The following is a 17,146-nucleotide window of genomic DNA, read 5'->3' as shown; positions in this document are numbered from 1 at the left end:
ACTTTCAGTAAAAATTAAAATAATTTAAGCTTGTGATTCTAAAGAAAGAATCTCATTAACAAGGGAGAATAATGCTTTTCATCACCTTCTATGAAGTTACAGTTTTATTTTCAAATGACTGTATTGTAGACAGTGATTTAGTATGTCCATTTGAAACACCTGAAATGGAAATTTTCTTGATTTGTTTTCTAAATCACAATTTGTTATTTGTTTATCTATTCACTTTAGTCCAAACATTCCTTGAGAACGCTCTTAATCATTCGTGAAAAACAAAGTATCAGTGGTCTTATTTAGCAGAAATCAGTATATCTGCCATAATTTTCTCTTTAAAGTTTGTATGTGAAACAGACATACAAACATGGAATTAATATCACAAATACAATACAGTCTTATAATGGGGTGCATTATCTTACTGATAAACATTACATATTGTCCAACCTGGGTAAAAAATTATCCTAACTTTGTAGAGTTCTTTGTACTTTTTGAAACATCTTCATATGTGTGATCTAATCTATTCCTCAGAACATCTTCATGAACTGATGGTTATATGAGTTTTGATTCCAAATGGAAGCTCTATGCATATTCATGATGTCATTTACCATGAAATATTACTTGTCCTAAGAAGGCAAGCTGTTTTGTCAAGATTATGCTTTATGAACTTTTTTTTCCCACATTTTCACTTTTTAATATCATTCAGTTGAGAATTTCAGATCATTTTGTGTTACTGGCATCATCAAAAACTTTACTGTGAGTTTTCTAAAAGTTGAACTACAAAAGTGGACCTATCACAGTAATGTCATGGACGTGTAGAGTAGTTTGCTGAACTTAAATTTCATTTTTAAAATCTAGTGTTTGGTACCAGATGTGAAGAGTGAGTCACCATCTCCTTTATGAAGAGGGAAAGGTTTAATTAGCTTTCTCAAAAGTCGTATCACACATTTCACCTATAAAGTGAAAGAAGAAAATTCTGTGTTTTAAAGCAGGATGAAAGTAGAGGTGATACCCACAGCTGCTCTCGTTTCTGGCAAACCATTCTGAGAGGCTCCAGTTTCATTTGGTTCAGATAAAACACATGTTGCTCATTTATTGTACATATGCTTCAAAGTATTTTTGACAAATCTGATCTAAAAACGTTACAGATGTTCCTCATTATTTTAATTTGCACTTAGTAGCCACCTATAAAAATTTGGCTGTGAACTAACATTTTCACAATATAATTAAGAGAAAATTTAGTTAACATTAATATGTGTTTCAATTCAATTTCAGTTACAGTTTTGTGGTATAGCTAGTGAGCTATACACATTTAACAGGTGCTTTGTTATGTTTTTGATAATGAAGACAAATCGTTTTTAACATGTTTCAAATAATTTCAGATGGAAATAAAATTATTCTGATCCTGTCTTTTAGAGATTTGCTATTCAGTGTATGGCCCGAGCTCAGGCAGCAATATTATTAATTGAGTACTTTCTAGAAATGAAGAATCTTAGGTGCTCTCCTGGACCTACTGAAGCAGAATCTGCATTTCACCACAATCTGCAGATGATTTGTATACACATTAAAGATTGATAAGCACTCTTTTAGAGGAGGCCTTATAGTAAAACTTTTTTTATATGCACACACATGCATGTACACACGGGTCAACTCTATTCTGTACTCTCTGTGTTATATAGATATTATAGAAAATGGACTGGCTTGTGGATTGAAGGATTTATTTTCTTACCATTTAATACATTTAAAAGTAGACTCACCAGTACTTTCCACAGGCTATCTGTCTTCCATGAATACAAAAACCCACATTAATAAGTACTGGCTTACCACTCATTTTCAATGACTGACACGTGAAGCAAACTGAAGACCTTGTCACTCAAACTTGAATCTTTTAGAGTTTTCATCATTTCTTACTGTTTTCTGTAACTTTCTATAGAGTAAACTTTTTGGTTGGAACATTAATGGATTGTATTTATTTACACACCCTTGCCATAAAAAACAGAAAGCAGGATTGCTTGTAAGACTAAAGGATTTAATTTCTTGCATAATAAATTAGATTTTAAAATTACTATCTTTGGATACCTTGGGAAATTATTATATCTTAATTATTTATACTACATTATATTACTGTAGTGTACTTATACTTCATTATGTTAAGATAATTATTAATTATATCTTAATATGTGATACAAAATCAAATTTATGTTTATAAGGACCTCTGAAATCATACTGCAGAGTGACTCAGTTCCTTAAAATTCAATTTTATTGGCCATCACTTTTTCTATATGTATATTCCAGCAGAAATAAGTATAAGATATGATTCTTACCATAAAAGAAATAAAATAATTAATACTATTTTATGACCCTTAATTGAAATCTATGACAAAATAATTTCATATAGTTCAAAACTTACTTTGTACATTGTTACTGTCTAACAAAAAGGAGGGTGAATTATTTTCTTTTAGAAAAAATCTCTGATTTGCTACAGTCTGGTTAATTTCTTTGTGTTCAGTTCCACCTAATAACACTCCTCAATAATCAACCTTGGGAAATGAAATAAAGACCGCTTTATGTAATCTATTCAGAAGTCTCTGGTTGGCACCACAGCAGCACATCATTGGTTTATGACCTTGTAACACATCACATTTTTATTACTGTTTTCATGCACTTCTGCTGAAGAAACCCTTCAAAATTGTTATTAGGTTGCATACATATCTAATGGACAAATACTGATACATTTAACTATGTATTCAAATATACAGTATAGTGGTACAGCTTGTTCCTGAAAATGTACAAATGCAGACAGGCTAGAAAAGTACCCGACAACTTCACATGAGCAATTGCACTGTTTAATTTTTCCTTGTTTTTCAAACTAAAAATTACAATGCAATTGAAATAGCCCTAAGTGTACCCGAAGAGCTACTGTGTGTTGTATAAAGGCTAAGTAATCCCAGCAGTGTCAGGGGGTTACTGTTCAGCTGTTCGAGATCATGAGATGATATCTCAGCACTCATAAAACAGGGGATTCAAAACACAGGGGCATACATGGAAGTACAGATCATTATGACAGTCCTGGAAGTTATCCACGAGAAAAGTCAACACCCTGGAGGCCAAAATAACACTACTGAATCAACAATTACAACTTTTGTTCAAGATCAAATCCAATATGTAGGGAAAATTCACATTGAAACATTAACATAAATATAATAATAATTTTATATTTGGCTCATTCCCAAAATACAGAAGGCTTCAAAAATCTCTGGGATATCTCTTCTTAAACATTTTACATGTATAATATTCTGTACAAAACAGATAACTATCCTGAATTAGCTATTTCCTAGAACTATTCATAAAATGTCAATCCATTTAGTAAGGCACAGTAAGGGAAGTGTAGAGATTTATTTAAGGTTGCACATTTCAATTCAGAAGAGTAAGGGGGTATTTTGGCCCCTGGGATTTGAAAATATCTTCCAGTTGTAATCTTTGGTCTGAGTATTTACATGGTGGTTTCTTCCCATTCAAGCTCAACATCACCTATAACATAAAGTAACATGTCACAAGAGAGAATTGAAGTTAACAGTTCAAAAGATTAAAATGTTTCATGACAAAAATATAGTACACCTGGAAAGGCTATTATCCTAACTTGGATTAGAGAGAAATTAAAAAATTGATATGTGTGCTAGCCAAGCTTCTGAAACATTTTCAACATACGGTTATTATTAAATTAATGCTCCTACTATAGTGGTAAGCTAGTAGTAAATTGATATACATTGCCTCTGTTTACCTTCCATGGTGTCCAAAGAGTCCATCTTTTGAAGTGCTGAATAGTTAACAAAACAGATGGGCTGATTACTTCCTTTGCTTGATAAGAGATCCAGAACGCACTGATGTAAAAAGATATACTGTGCCTAGACACCAAAGAAAGGATGGTTAAATAAATGGGGTAGGGATTTTCTTATACGGGGGCGGCGGGGGGGCTATACTTTTACAGTGAAAAGTAATATTGAACTCAACAAATGTTAAATAGCTAAGTTAGAGGCACAGAATTTACCATGAATATAAATGATTTTTTATCATTTCAAACATAAGATTTGCTAAACTCCTGTGGCTTTTTGTAGTTTATCATTAAATACTAAGTGTTCATATGTTCTTTCTTTCTGTAATTTTAAAATGTAGCAAATTATATTATTTAAATTTGTTTATGTTTCCTTTTTCCTGTTAGGCATAATTGAGTAATTTTTCTTATAAATATTTTTCTTGTTAGAATGGCTGTTGGAATGCAGATACTAAATTTACTTTCAAAAGCTGTGACTGAGCATATCTACATACCATCAGCATATTTAAAATATTTAACAATTCTGTTAATCACACAACATTTGGCCTACGTAATGTCAAGGATCTGGTCTCTATTTCTAAATATAAGGCCGGACTCCGAACATTTCATCTAAAGTTCGGATGAAATTCAATACCATCTGGGTTCTTTAAGTTTATTCAATAGAATTCAATAACCTGTTATCATTTCTCGGTTTGGACTTTCCCAAAGGTAGTTAAGTTTACAGTCATAGAAAAGCACTCTCATTTTTACATAGGGAAGGTACCTGAAGTTAAAGGAATATAACCAAATGTTTAAGATTCACACACACACACACACACACACACACACACACACACTGACAACTGATTTAATTAGAATGTCCTCTAAAGTGACCATCTTAAGAAATTATATTCATATCTATTGCTACTACACCTCAAAACCTTTTTGGAACTTCACTATTGAAACTGTCTCTAGAGATTGCTGGTCATTATTAGGAATACCTATTTCTTCGTGGATTACAAAATGTTTCCACACACATCATCACTGTCAGTTCTATGAGGACAGAACTCTGTCATATTCACTGCTCTATTCCCATTGTGTGTAACGGTGCCTGGAATGTGGTAGTTGCGTAATGAATGTTTGTTGACGTAGCCTCATTTAATTCTCACAGTTAGCAGATCTTTACCCTTTCAGGACAGACTTGATTTGGAGAACATTCAGAATTCATTAGGGATCAAGTTTGTGAGGTGGATGATCAAGTTACATAATTCAGTTTTGGTAAGAAATGAAGGATTGTTATAAGGTAATAAAAATTCTATTGAAATTGCTGTTAAATTTCTTCTCAGGGTAATTGCAAATGAGTATTTTAAAATATGCACTGCACAGTGAATAACATTATTGACAGAAATATATTGACATGGTATAATTTCTTTGGAAACAACAGTCATTTAAGTTTATGAGTTCTGGTATTTAAAAAAAAAACACATTTGAATTTGAAGTCACATTTGATATGTGAAACTTCTAACTGTCCCAATCTCATCTTTCTCCACTGGAAAGAATGATGGGTGTAAACTCTGCCAGCAGGGCAGGCTGAGCTCCACAGGGCAGTACTACATTTTCCAAGCTCCCTCTGCCGTGGTGTGTTATTGCCAAAGAGGCAGTGAAGAGTTCAGTTCCAGTTTCTACCCTAGATAGTCCTGTTACCTTAAGAATTAAACTTTTCTGATGTTCAGTTTCCTCATCTGGGGGATCAGGAAAGCTATGTTGTGAGATTTAAGGCCAGCCATATATATATGTTGGTGGCAAAAAATTCGGCACCAAAAAACTATTATTCTTTTTTCTTCTACCTCAGGAGTTTACATCAGTCAATTTTCAAGAGAACCAGAGCAGGAAAGGGATTCATCCAGATTAATCCTTTTTTCAGGCAGGAATAGTATCTCAGGATATTATCTCACTGCAGAGTATTCTCTCAGAAAGCTCTTTCACATATCCTGGGGCTGCTATGAACTGTGTTTTGGTAGACAGTGAAAGAACTTTAGGTTCTCTCCAGGGTCTGGGCCCTCTGGTGTCTTTTAGTGGTGATATATTGCTGAGGTTCCCACCTTCCCACCCCTTGCCATGGCCACTGTAGTATGTGCTGAGACAGCATTCTTCACAGAAATTGGAATCATTCCCAAGTGCAAGAGAAGAAACTAAGAAACCACTCTTGTGCAAGGCAATGCTGGTTTATAAGGACTGGAGCCAAGGTGTGGTCATTTTCCTTTTTTTCATCGCAGAGAAGAGACAGTAAAAAGCATAGCTTCTGGGAACAAAGTCCAGTGAAAGAGAGCTTTGGAGTACCACATTTTAAGCGAGGATCTGAGAATTGTGATTTATATCGTTTACAAAATGGAAGCTAATTATTTAGTAAACATGGATGTATCTTAATTTTATAACCTCTTATGGAAGGGCTACCTATACTTTTCTTGAATATCGATGAAGATGTACTTATTTCAAACATGCCAACTAATATTCATGACTTCTACCTATTGATTCAGTAAGTGTTTATCAGGATTTTAATGAACTGCCACCTTTTTATCTTAAAAAGCAATCGGCACAACTATATTGTCAGACCTTTACTGCACGCTGGGCATTTACTGCATGCTTGGTGCTTTAGATACCTTCTCTTACTTAATACTTCCAGTAGACTTGTGAAAAGTGTAACACAGCTATTTTACAAAAGAGAAATAACTCAGAGAGGTTAATTAAAGAAAGTCACAAAGCCAGCAATCAGCAGGACTGGAATCTGAACTCAATTCTCTGACACCAAAATTCAGGCTCTTTTCATTCCCCTACCCAACCTGCAACATTTTCCTCTGGCTGGTTATTCCAGCATAATGTATGAAGTTTATAGCATATACTGAATACTAAATTGTGTGAAATTATTCACAGGCATGCTTGAACACACTCTTTACAAAGTTTGGTTCCACAAAATTGTAGAGCATGACAAAATTCGACTTCTATAATTTGAAGACCGAATCTAGTCTCTACAAGGAAATATTCCAATCATTTGCACCCTCTAACCTATCCTAGAGAGCCAACCAATCTCGATCAATGCCAAGAACATTGATCACCAGTGCACATGTGTACACCCAGGGACATGGGAGGAAAATGCTAGCTATTTATTCTTGTTCTCAACTAAAAATAAAGAATTTGGTTTTAATAATCATTAATGGTCATATTGATATTGAAGCCCTTAAAAGATCTTTGGATAACAACCAGCTACATAATTGGTGGGGCCCACTACAAAATGAAAATACGAGTTTCCTTCCTCAAAAATTATTAAAGATTTTCAAAACAGTGTCAGCAAATATTAAATCAAGTGCAAGGCCCTTCTGAGCGTGGGGACCCGTGAGACTGCATAGGCTGCATACCCACGAAGCCAAGCCTGGCCACAAGTTGTAGTCCATTTCTGAAGTTTCCTAAGGGAAGAGTGATAACTTCACTCATGTGCTCCCTTTCAGCATATAAGGGAATGCACATGGATTACAGTTTTACCTAGTTTTACCTAGCCATCACATAATTGAAGTGGCTTAAAAAGATTCCTACAGAGAGACTGTGGATTAAAGATAATATCTGTCAGGCAAGCACCAATGAATGACAATAAAATGGCAGTGCTGACACTTTTCATGCTCCTGGAATAGCCGTCTTATAGCCATGCTGTGAGGTGAGAGCAACAACAGTGTAATCAGATCTGACAAAAAGCTAGATTACTTTTTTAAAAAATTACAAAGAATTTAAAATATGTATTTAAAACCACTATTGAAACAATTATTTTCTGCTAAGTATTTATCTTTTGAAAATACCTTATGATAATATGAAGCCACCAGTATTAGCAAGGTTGTCAAAACTGCTTATTTGACCTTTATCTCACATTTTTCAATTTCTTGTGTACGCTTTATAATTTACATAATTGCACAATCTACATTTTAAGAATAAATATATATGTATTGGAGTTGAATGCTCAAACATTTCTCCTGAAAGGGATGTGTGTTCCTAAAAGTTCTTCCTAAGAACATTAATGTCCCATGACATCATGGCATTATAGGTTTTGGGGTCAAAATGTGTTCAAGGATTTCATAGTCATATAAGTCTGGGAAATGTCCACAAGGGCTCTGTATTTATAATTGTCAATGCACATTAGCATAGAGGCTGTAATTCTAAGAAATTCTTTCTCAAACTTACTTTAGCAAAGAGCCTGTTTTCTCACACCTTTAATGACTGTAAAGCCACCTACTAGATACTCAACAGGGTTTTTAGTTTCATTACCGTTATACTGTATGATTTTATTTTATTTATTTATTTATTTATTGTGGTATGCGGGCCTCTCACTGTTGTGGCCTCTCCCGTTGCGGAGCACAGGCTCAGCGGCCATGGCTCACGGGCCCAGCCGCTCCGCGGCATGTGGGATCCTCCCAGACCAGGGCACGAACGCGTGTCCCCTGCATCGGCAGGCGGACTCAACCACTGCGCCCCCAGGGAAGCCCCCTACCGTATGATCTTTTTAATGACAAAAATCTATATTTTAAAAATATTTTTACGTCCAAACCAGAACAACAAAACAAACAACTCCCACTTAGTTAGTTGATGACATGCTATAACAAACATTATTAGTACTAATAATAAAAAGGTATAAATATGGACAAGTGAAATGCATAGAAACCTGTAACAGTTAATAAACTTTTCCCAAATACAACTTCTAGCATGTTTACAAAAGGAATTAATTTGATTCATTTTCTAAGTCTCCCTAAGGCTAAAGACAAATCCATTTTATGAATTATTTTCTATATGCCTATCAGTATAAACAGGGTAGGATGAGTAGTCAGTAACAATGCTGAAGGATAACTGGGGCATGTGGGTTTCAGTTCTCCTGTAATCCCCATCAGCTGCCGTCCCCAAGACCCTGCCCTCACCCAGAGGTTTATAATGTAGGAAAAGAGAATGTCTGCTTTGCTAATATAGTTCAAGTCCATGTCTAACCAGATCACTGCCACTAAGATCCTTCCAGGCAGAAATTCTAGAGCTGATAACTGCTTGAAGTTTTAGATATCTTACCAGGTTTTGTACCATGCACATTCTTTCACTTCTCAGTTCAGCTACTAATCCATATATATCCACAAAATCATGATCATTTATATGTTGTGTTAAGTGGTCCAGAGCAATAAAAACTCCAGTTCTTCCAACTCCAGCACTGCAGGAAGAGTGAAATTACATGCAAATTATTCAGCAAAAAGGCTGTTTATGTTGATTGTGATGAAGGAAATAAACTATGATAGCAATAAATTATAAATAGTTTCTTTTCTTATTGAAGGTAGGTTTTCTTTGGAGCTTCTTTGGATTTATATTGTTCCCAAGACTGTTTAGACAGAGCAAGATGATTATCATTAATACTCTGTCAAATATTTGAGTTTTTTTTTAGCCAGTTGAACTTTCCCTCTTCTTTCATAATATTTTAAGGGTTGTAGTTGGAGAAGTATGGGGAAGATTTTTAAAAGTCATTGAAAATTCTTAACCCCAGAAACTTTTTATTGAATATATTTTTGGTTAACAATAGGAACGCTAAACATGAAAAATGTCAACTCTAATATTTAGCCCATATAGTACTTCCTCTGCATCACATTGATAGATTCTCATGTGTTCTTTTCACCTTCCCTAGAATTTTCTTTTCCTTCCTATAGATAATAAAGTTGGAAAGCTATTTCCTTTTAAGAAATTAGTTTAATACTGAAGGACAGGTATGTGCTCCATATGAACTGTTAATTGATAAACCTGACAGGATCTTTTCAGAAATTCCAGTTAGAAAGACAAGACTCCTAGGTACTTAAATGGTTAATATAGGAAGTAAATCTGAAAAAAAAAAAAAAATTTTGAAAGGTCACCTAATCTTAAATGTCATTTTGAACATCACAAAACTGCCATCTTTGTAGGTAAAAAATACTCTAATGTCGACAATACCTATGATTCAACTTAAGAAATAGCATTACAATATAAATCTGATCACTATAACACATACACATATATGCCTGAACAGAGTAATCAGTCATTACATCATTCAATATATTTTGAGTGTCAGACCCTGTCCTAGGCATCTGGGGTACAGCAGTGAACATTACCAAGTCCCTGAACTTAATGGAGCTTATATTCTAGAGGACGGAGAATGGTAGTCCACACAACAAAGAAACATGCATAGGATATACCCAGCCGCAATAAGTGCTATGGAGAAAGATAAATTAGGTTAAGGAGATAAAAGGTGATAGGGTAGGACAGGGTCATTAGAGAAAGGTTCTCTGACAATGTGATATTTGAAAAGAAACTTGAGTAGGGTTAGGAAGTGCACCACGTGGGTACCTGGGAGAGGAGTATTACGGCCTGAGGGCGCAGGAAGAGAACAGATCTGAGTGGGAGAGTGTTCTGTGTGTTCAAAGAAAAGCAAGGAGACCGGGGTGGGGAGAGTGTGTGAAGAGGTGTTGGGGGGCAGGGATCAGAGTATTTGCTGTTGGGTTGGATGTGGAATGTGAGAGGAAGCAGAGAGTTGAGGATGAGTCTAGGGTTCCTGGACAAAGCAGCGTGGACTGCTGTTTACCAAGATGGGGATGAGAAGGAGTGAGTTTGGAGACTGATCTAAGTGTTCTGTTCTGGACACATCAGATTTTCAGAATGTTGTGGTTCAACTGGAAGTTAAATGTATAAAGTTGAGGTGAGAAGTTGGGGTTGGAGATAATCATTTAGTAGACAGTTTTAAAGTGATATTTAAAAATGATTATTAATATAAGCATACGTTTTCTTTGGCCTCTTTTATCTATTTAAATCACAAAGAAGGAGACTACTCTTTTTGAGGCTACAAGAGAGATGGTACTTTTCTTTTTTAATCGATTTTTAAATCCACTATTTTAATCCAGTGGCAGTGTATATGTAAAATATGGAGAAGCTGAAGGAAGCTTACTATCCGTTTTAATCATCAGTGATGCCAGTTTAAAATCAATCACTGACTTTATAAGCAAACTGTTATTCTATTTATACTATACACTGATCTGTTAAAAATTTTATATATATGGAGGGGATATGGAATTGGGAGGGTAAGAATGAGGCTTTTACTTTTAATTCTGTATGCTTTTTAAATGTAAAAAGGACATCTCATAATGAGCAAACATTTGTGTATTACTCTTACAATTTAAAAAATCTAAAATATTCCTGGAAGATGTTGACTCATTTAAATTCCATGTTGAGTTTTTTCCTCTAAAAAAAAAAGTTTAAAAATTGGATGGATTAATATTTTCTTACATATTTAACCACATTAATTATAGTATATTCCCATTAGAATAATTATCCATCAATTAATTTCTGGAATTATTATAATTAATAATTATTAATGGGTTAAAAGATATTGTTACTTAAATTTTTTTATTGTGGCAGAAGATACATAACATAAAATTTACCATTTTAACCACATTTAAGTGCACAATTCAGTGGCATTAAGCACATTCACAGTCTTGTGCAGCCATCACCACCACTATCTGTTTCCAGAATATTTTCGTCATCCCAAACAGAAGCTATGTACCCGTTAAACAGTAACTCTCCATTTCTCTCTCTCCCAAGTCCCTAGTAACCACAATTCCAGTTTCTTGTCTCTATGAATTTACCTCTCGTAGGTATATCTCATATACGTGGAATCATAAAACAGTATATTATCACCCACTTTTTCTTTAATTTACAAACTACAACTGTTGACGAAACTCATGTTGAGATTGATTTAGATATATCATGTTAGAAACCATAAATCATATCAATATGTCCAGAATTCTGAATTCTAAACAACTGTGAGTTTTATTTCTTTTTGCGGGGGAGTATTGGTATTTCAGTGGTATAAAATACCAGTGAAAATAAAGAGGGGAAAAATCTTCATTTATAGTCACATTCTATTTATCATGTTCAAAAAGCTAGGTCAAAGAAAGATATTTGAATAGTTTGTAAAAATTTTGAATCATGCTTGAGTTGGTCACTTAATTTGATCTTTATTTTAAAGTTCATTTTCTTTATTCTTTGTAAGTCAAACTAGAAATTTGCTTTTACAAAAAAGTTTAAATTAGTATGTTAGATTAATATCAGTTGAAATAATGAAGGATCAGATGTTTATTCGTAAAAATCCAAAAATCCTACATACCCACACTCATACATTTGATGTGTAGCCACACCAAAAATGGGCTACAATTTTTTTGTTTTTAATTTGAAGGCCTTCGAGAGGTATAATCCAGTCAAGATTTCAGGAAAATTCCTGTACCAGGATATATATTTTCCCTTGCTTTTAGACATAGTCATTACTCATTTTATCTCTGCCATCTAACCTTTTATAAAACTACATCTTGATTTGTTATAACCGGTAAAATATCTGAAAACTAAAAGCTGGCTTGAATCTACATTAACATTCTGCCAGAAAATCAATGGTGTCATGATAATAAAAAGGTCACGCTGAGTTTCAGTACCATTTCTAGTGTTTCTAGTGTTCAGAGGTTCTAAAAATCTCTCTCTCTTACCTGCAGTGAACAACCATAGGTGTGGTGTCATGTGCTCTGCTTGCTCGAACCAACTTCACAAAGTGAACTAGAGGGGCACTGTTTTCAGGAACCCCATGCTCAGGCCAGGCAGTAAAGTTACACTGTCTAATGGTCATGCAGTCCCCATGCTAGACAAAATGACATTAAAGAAACATGATAAGACAGCTGACTTCCCAGGTTTTCAAGGTGATCTTTTAAAATGACAATTTACCAAACAGAAGAAACTGTGTTTTCATAATTTCCTATAAGAGAAGCCTTCTACTATTGCTACAATAAAGAAAATTGCCTTTCTGTATGAACGCAAACAATGAGAAGGCTTGCAAGCAGATGATAATGTAGGGTATTTAAATTCAAATACAATGTAACGTTTTGTAACACCAGAGTAGTAGATTTTGAACAATTGTGACCTAACAACTTAAACACACTCACAAATTATTCACAACACAGGTATAGAGTATCTGATAATGTCAGAAAGTATAAAGATCCTTATATCATTTTCTGTGTTTATAGGCCTTTACGTTATGTAAGTGGGATCCTATGCTATCGCTTCTGTATTGGTTCTGGATTAAGTAGAAAATCCAATTATTAGGATGTAGACAGAGACAAGTGATTCGGGAAATTCCTGTTTTAAATCAGATATTACAGTTTCTTTATAAAATAAGGTAAACTTAGTGATCTAGTTATTTCCTCCTTTTTCTTCCCCTGTCTACCTAAGAATTTGATATTAACTGGTTAATATGAACTTTAAGTATATAATTTGGAATTAAACACAGTGACATAGATATTGAAGGCAGGTGCCAATTCAAAACTTCTATTCTGAAAATAATAGAAAAGCATTATTGAATATACAGGTATCAAGCAGTATGTCTAGAAATTAATATTACTTTAGACATTTAGAACATTCACATTTTATATCATGTTTGCCTTCCCCTCCTTCTTTTTACCCTTTCAATTTTCAGATCTCTGATGGTCCAATCTATTTGAACATCCTCCATTAGCTTTGTAATCACTATATCTCCGAAGACAGTAACTGGTTTGTTGTCCTCTGGCCAATACTGATGGCATCTGATCTGTATTCAGAGAAGAATCACCAGTCATAAGAACCATTGTTTTATATAGATACGTTTGTGTGTGTGTGTGTGTGTGTGTGTGTGTGTGTGTGTATAAAATATCACAGTTATCGCTGCTAAGATAAAACTGCTTTATAGATGTCCAAGTCATTGATGACTCAAAGTATTAGCTAAAATTGTCACACATATATTAACACAATTGTAAAAGTTTTGTGAAAAGATTTTCAAATAACTTACCCGCCCTTTTTCAAAACACTGTGTTAGCATTACTAATGTTTTTGCTCTGGTTTCCCACACCATTCTCCAAAAATCCCCAACTGTTCCTGGTAATGGACCTTGAGTAGCAATAAATTCATTTGGACATAAGTAGCCCTAGAATGGTATAATTACAACACTGCATCAGTATTTACATATATATAGTATTTTTTAGTTTTTGAGCAATGTAAGAAAAACATACTAGTTTAAGATGACCTAATATTTTAAAATATTGTACATTTTTGAATGCTAAATAATAATACTCAAAATTTCCAACATTAATTTTAACCTCACAATGTAATATACTGTACAACTAACTGTTCTTAAAATGTATTTCTAACTCTGAATAAAGCAGTAAAGACTAAAAAATAATACCACTTTACGGCAGACAATATGCTAAGCATCTTACAGTTAATATTTCAATTAATTTGTTTCTTATAAAAACCTTGTGAATTAGAACTATTATTATCCTCATTTTAGAGAGGAAGATACTGAAGCTAAGGCATGTGAAGTAATTTGTGGTAGATTTCACAGTTGGTAAAGGTAGTCTGAGTCCAGAGCCAGCGCTCTTACCCATTCCACTAAGTTGCTGTCATATATTTAAAGATTGTGCAGATATTTTCATACTCTTTCTCCAAGAAATTACTTATCTATGTAAACTATGGCATTAGTAATTATTCTCCAGAGCTCCAAACCAAGAGTAATGTGAATAATAAGAAGGTTCATTTAACTAATATAGGACCTGAGATTTGTCTCAACCCTATTATGACAGCTCTTGTAGATTTTACCAAGTTATTCTAAAACTCAGCCCATTCACCTGGAATGTAAGTATGCCACTTGAGTAGTATCTGTGGATTTTTCTTAAAGAAAGGTACTGTATGAATAAAATATAGTAATGAAATTACATGTATTCCAAACATCAAAATATTTTGAGAAATGAGGATTAAAGGTGAATTTTATTTTTAAATTGGAATTGTCTCAGTAGCCAGAGAATATAGTATTACACTGAATAAATATACATTTTAAAGTTCAAGGGGCCCTAAAATCTAATCCAACCAGTGTATTTTACTTTAAAGAATAATGAGCCACTTGAGGTGATTTTCCCAAAATCACCCAGTGACAGTTTCTGGGATAAAACCTTGAGTCTCTTAAATAAACTATATGCTAAAGCATTTCTATGTTTCCAGTCTCAGTTGAAATATATAATTATTTTACATTGTAAAGGTTTTTTTTTTTTTTTTTTTTTAGGTTAAAAAAGTAATATATAGTCAATGTAGAATGTTTGGAAAATTCAGAAAAATACATAATAGAATGTGGAATTAATCTGTAATCTCACTATCCAGAATGAAGCACCATTAATATTTTAGTCACTTTCTCTGCAGACTTTTTAAATATGCACATTCCTCCATTCAAATAATATTTATGAAGGTCTACTGTGTGTCAGGCACTGTTCCAGTAGCTGAGGATTCATCACTGACTAAAATTCCTACTCTCATTTATCTTATATTTCTAGTTAGGGGAAATAGACATCAAGCCTATTAATAAGTCTATTAAATAAACAATTTACATAGAGTTTTTAAAAGTGATGTGTTGTGAGAGAGTTTTTAGAAAATAGGGTGTTCAGAAAAGACTCATGGGTGAAATCTGAGGAAAGAACTGAAGCAGAAAGGGAGTAATCCCTTCAAGATCTGAAGGAAAAGTGTTCCAGGTAGAAAGTCAAGTATAACAGCATTAAAGGAGAGATGTGTCTGGAATGTTCTAAGAACAGCAAGTGGCTAGAATGAGGGGGACAGTAATAGAAGGTGACGTCGGAAAGAACAAGGGAGGGAGGACAATGGTGCTTTAGGTCCTAGAGTAGGTAATTATAAGATCTTGGATTTTACTCTGATATGGAAAGCCTTTGAAAGATTTTGAACATACAGAGTATGTGGTTTAAGAGTTTCATCCTGGTCTCTGTAAGACAAGCTGATATGGTTTAAAGGAGAAAGGAGGGAGAGTAGTTAGAAGGTTATTGCAACAATCCAACCAAGGGTTAGTTTGGGCGATAGCAGTGGGGATTGTGAGAAGTGATAAAATCTGGATAAATTCTGAAGACAGAGCCAAGAGAATTTGCTTATGGATTGGATACTGGGTATAAGAAAAATAGAGGAGTCAATAATGATTCCAAATGAAGATGGGGAAAACTTCAGGAAGAGCAGACTTAAAAAAAATTTTTTTTTACTTAAGTATAGTTGATTTGCAATGTTGTGTTAGTTTCTGGTGTAAAGCAAAGTGATTCAGTTATACATATATAATATATATTCTTTTTCATATTCTTTTCCATTATGGTTTATTGCAGGATATTGAATATCATTCCCTGTGCTATACAGTAAGACCTTGTTGTTGTTTATCTGTTTTATAGATAGTACTTTATATCTGCTAATCCTGAATGCCTAATTTATCTGTCCCCTACCCCCTTTCCCCTTGGGTAACCATAAATTTGCTTTCTATGTCTGTGAGTCTGTTTCTGTTTTGTATATAAGATCATTGGTATCATATTTTAGATTCCACGTATACGTGATATCATATGGTATTTGTCTTTCTCTTTCTGACTTCACTTAGTATGACAATCTCTGGGTCCATCTATGTTGCTGCAAATAGCATTAGTTCATTCTTTTTTAATGGTTGAGTAATATTCCTATGTATATATACACCATATCTTTATCCGTTCACCTGTCGATGGACATGTAGGTTGCTTCCATGTCTTGGTTATTGTAAATAGTGCTGCTGTGAACAATGGGGTGCAAGTACCTTTTTGAATTAGAGTTTTCTCCAGATATATGCTCAGGAGTGGGATTGCTGGGTCATATGGTAATTCTATTTTTAGTTTTTTAAGGAAGCTCCATACTGTTTTCCATAGTGGCTGCACCAATTTACATTCCCACCAACAATGTAGGTGGGTTCCCTTTTCTCCATGCCCAGGATAAGCAGGTTAAAAGGAAAATCAAGAATTCATAATGGAAATATTAAACTTGAAATTCCTTTTGGATATTCAAGTGGCAATGTCATGAAGGCAACTGGGTATATGAGCTTGGAATTCAGAAAGAAGTCCAAACTAGAGACATAATTTCAAAGTAGTTAGCAAATAGATCTTACTTAAAATCACAAGAATGGTTGAGATGGTCAAGGAAATGAGTTTGGAAAGAAACAGTAAATTCAAGGGTTGGGCTGTAGATAATTTCAGTGTTTGGTGGCTAAGGAGATAAGAGAGAACCAACTGACTGAGACTGAGATGAAAGTGTCAAAGCTGTAGATGGAAAATCGAGAGAATGGTGTCCTGGAAGCGTTTTAAGGGTGAGGACAATTAACTGTAATTGATCAATTTATAAAATGTTTCTCGGGCTTCCCTGGTGGTGCAGTGGTTGAGAGTCCGCCTGCCGATGCAGGGG

The 17,146-nt window shown here is 34.2% G+C and overlaps 1 protein-coding gene across 1 annotated transcript in view; it reads right to left on the bottom strand.

Annotated features, from left to right (window-relative positions):
* Window positions 1–3,484: 3,484 nt before the first annotated feature.
* Window positions 3,485–17,146, bottom strand: part of PTPRQ (protein tyrosine phosphatase receptor type Q) — a 210,444-nt gene continuing 196,782 nt past the window's right edge. The window contains exons 40-45 of the mRNA XM_007457658.1: window positions 13,701–13,835; window positions 13,338–13,463; window positions 12,373–12,521; window positions 8,897–9,032; window positions 3,773–3,896; window positions 3,485–3,522 (exon numbers count right to left, since the gene is read on the bottom strand). Of these exons, the coding sequence (XP_007457720.1) occupies window positions 3,485–3,522; window positions 3,773–3,896; window positions 8,897–9,032; window positions 12,373–12,521; window positions 13,338–13,463; window positions 13,701–13,835 (708 nt within the window). The remainder of the gene's footprint in view (window positions 3,523–3,772; window positions 3,897–8,896; window positions 9,033–12,372; window positions 12,522–13,337; window positions 13,464–13,700; window positions 13,836–17,146) is intronic.

Source organism: Lipotes vexillifer, unplaced genomic scaffold (assembly GCF_000442215.2).
Source record: "Lipotes vexillifer unplaced genomic scaffold, Lipotes_vexillifer_v1.1 scaffold117, whole genome shotgun sequence".
NCBI lineage: Eukaryota > Metazoa > Chordata > Mammalia > Artiodactyla > Lipotidae > Lipotes > Lipotes vexillifer.
This window is presented reverse-complemented; position numbering and strand designations above follow the sequence as displayed.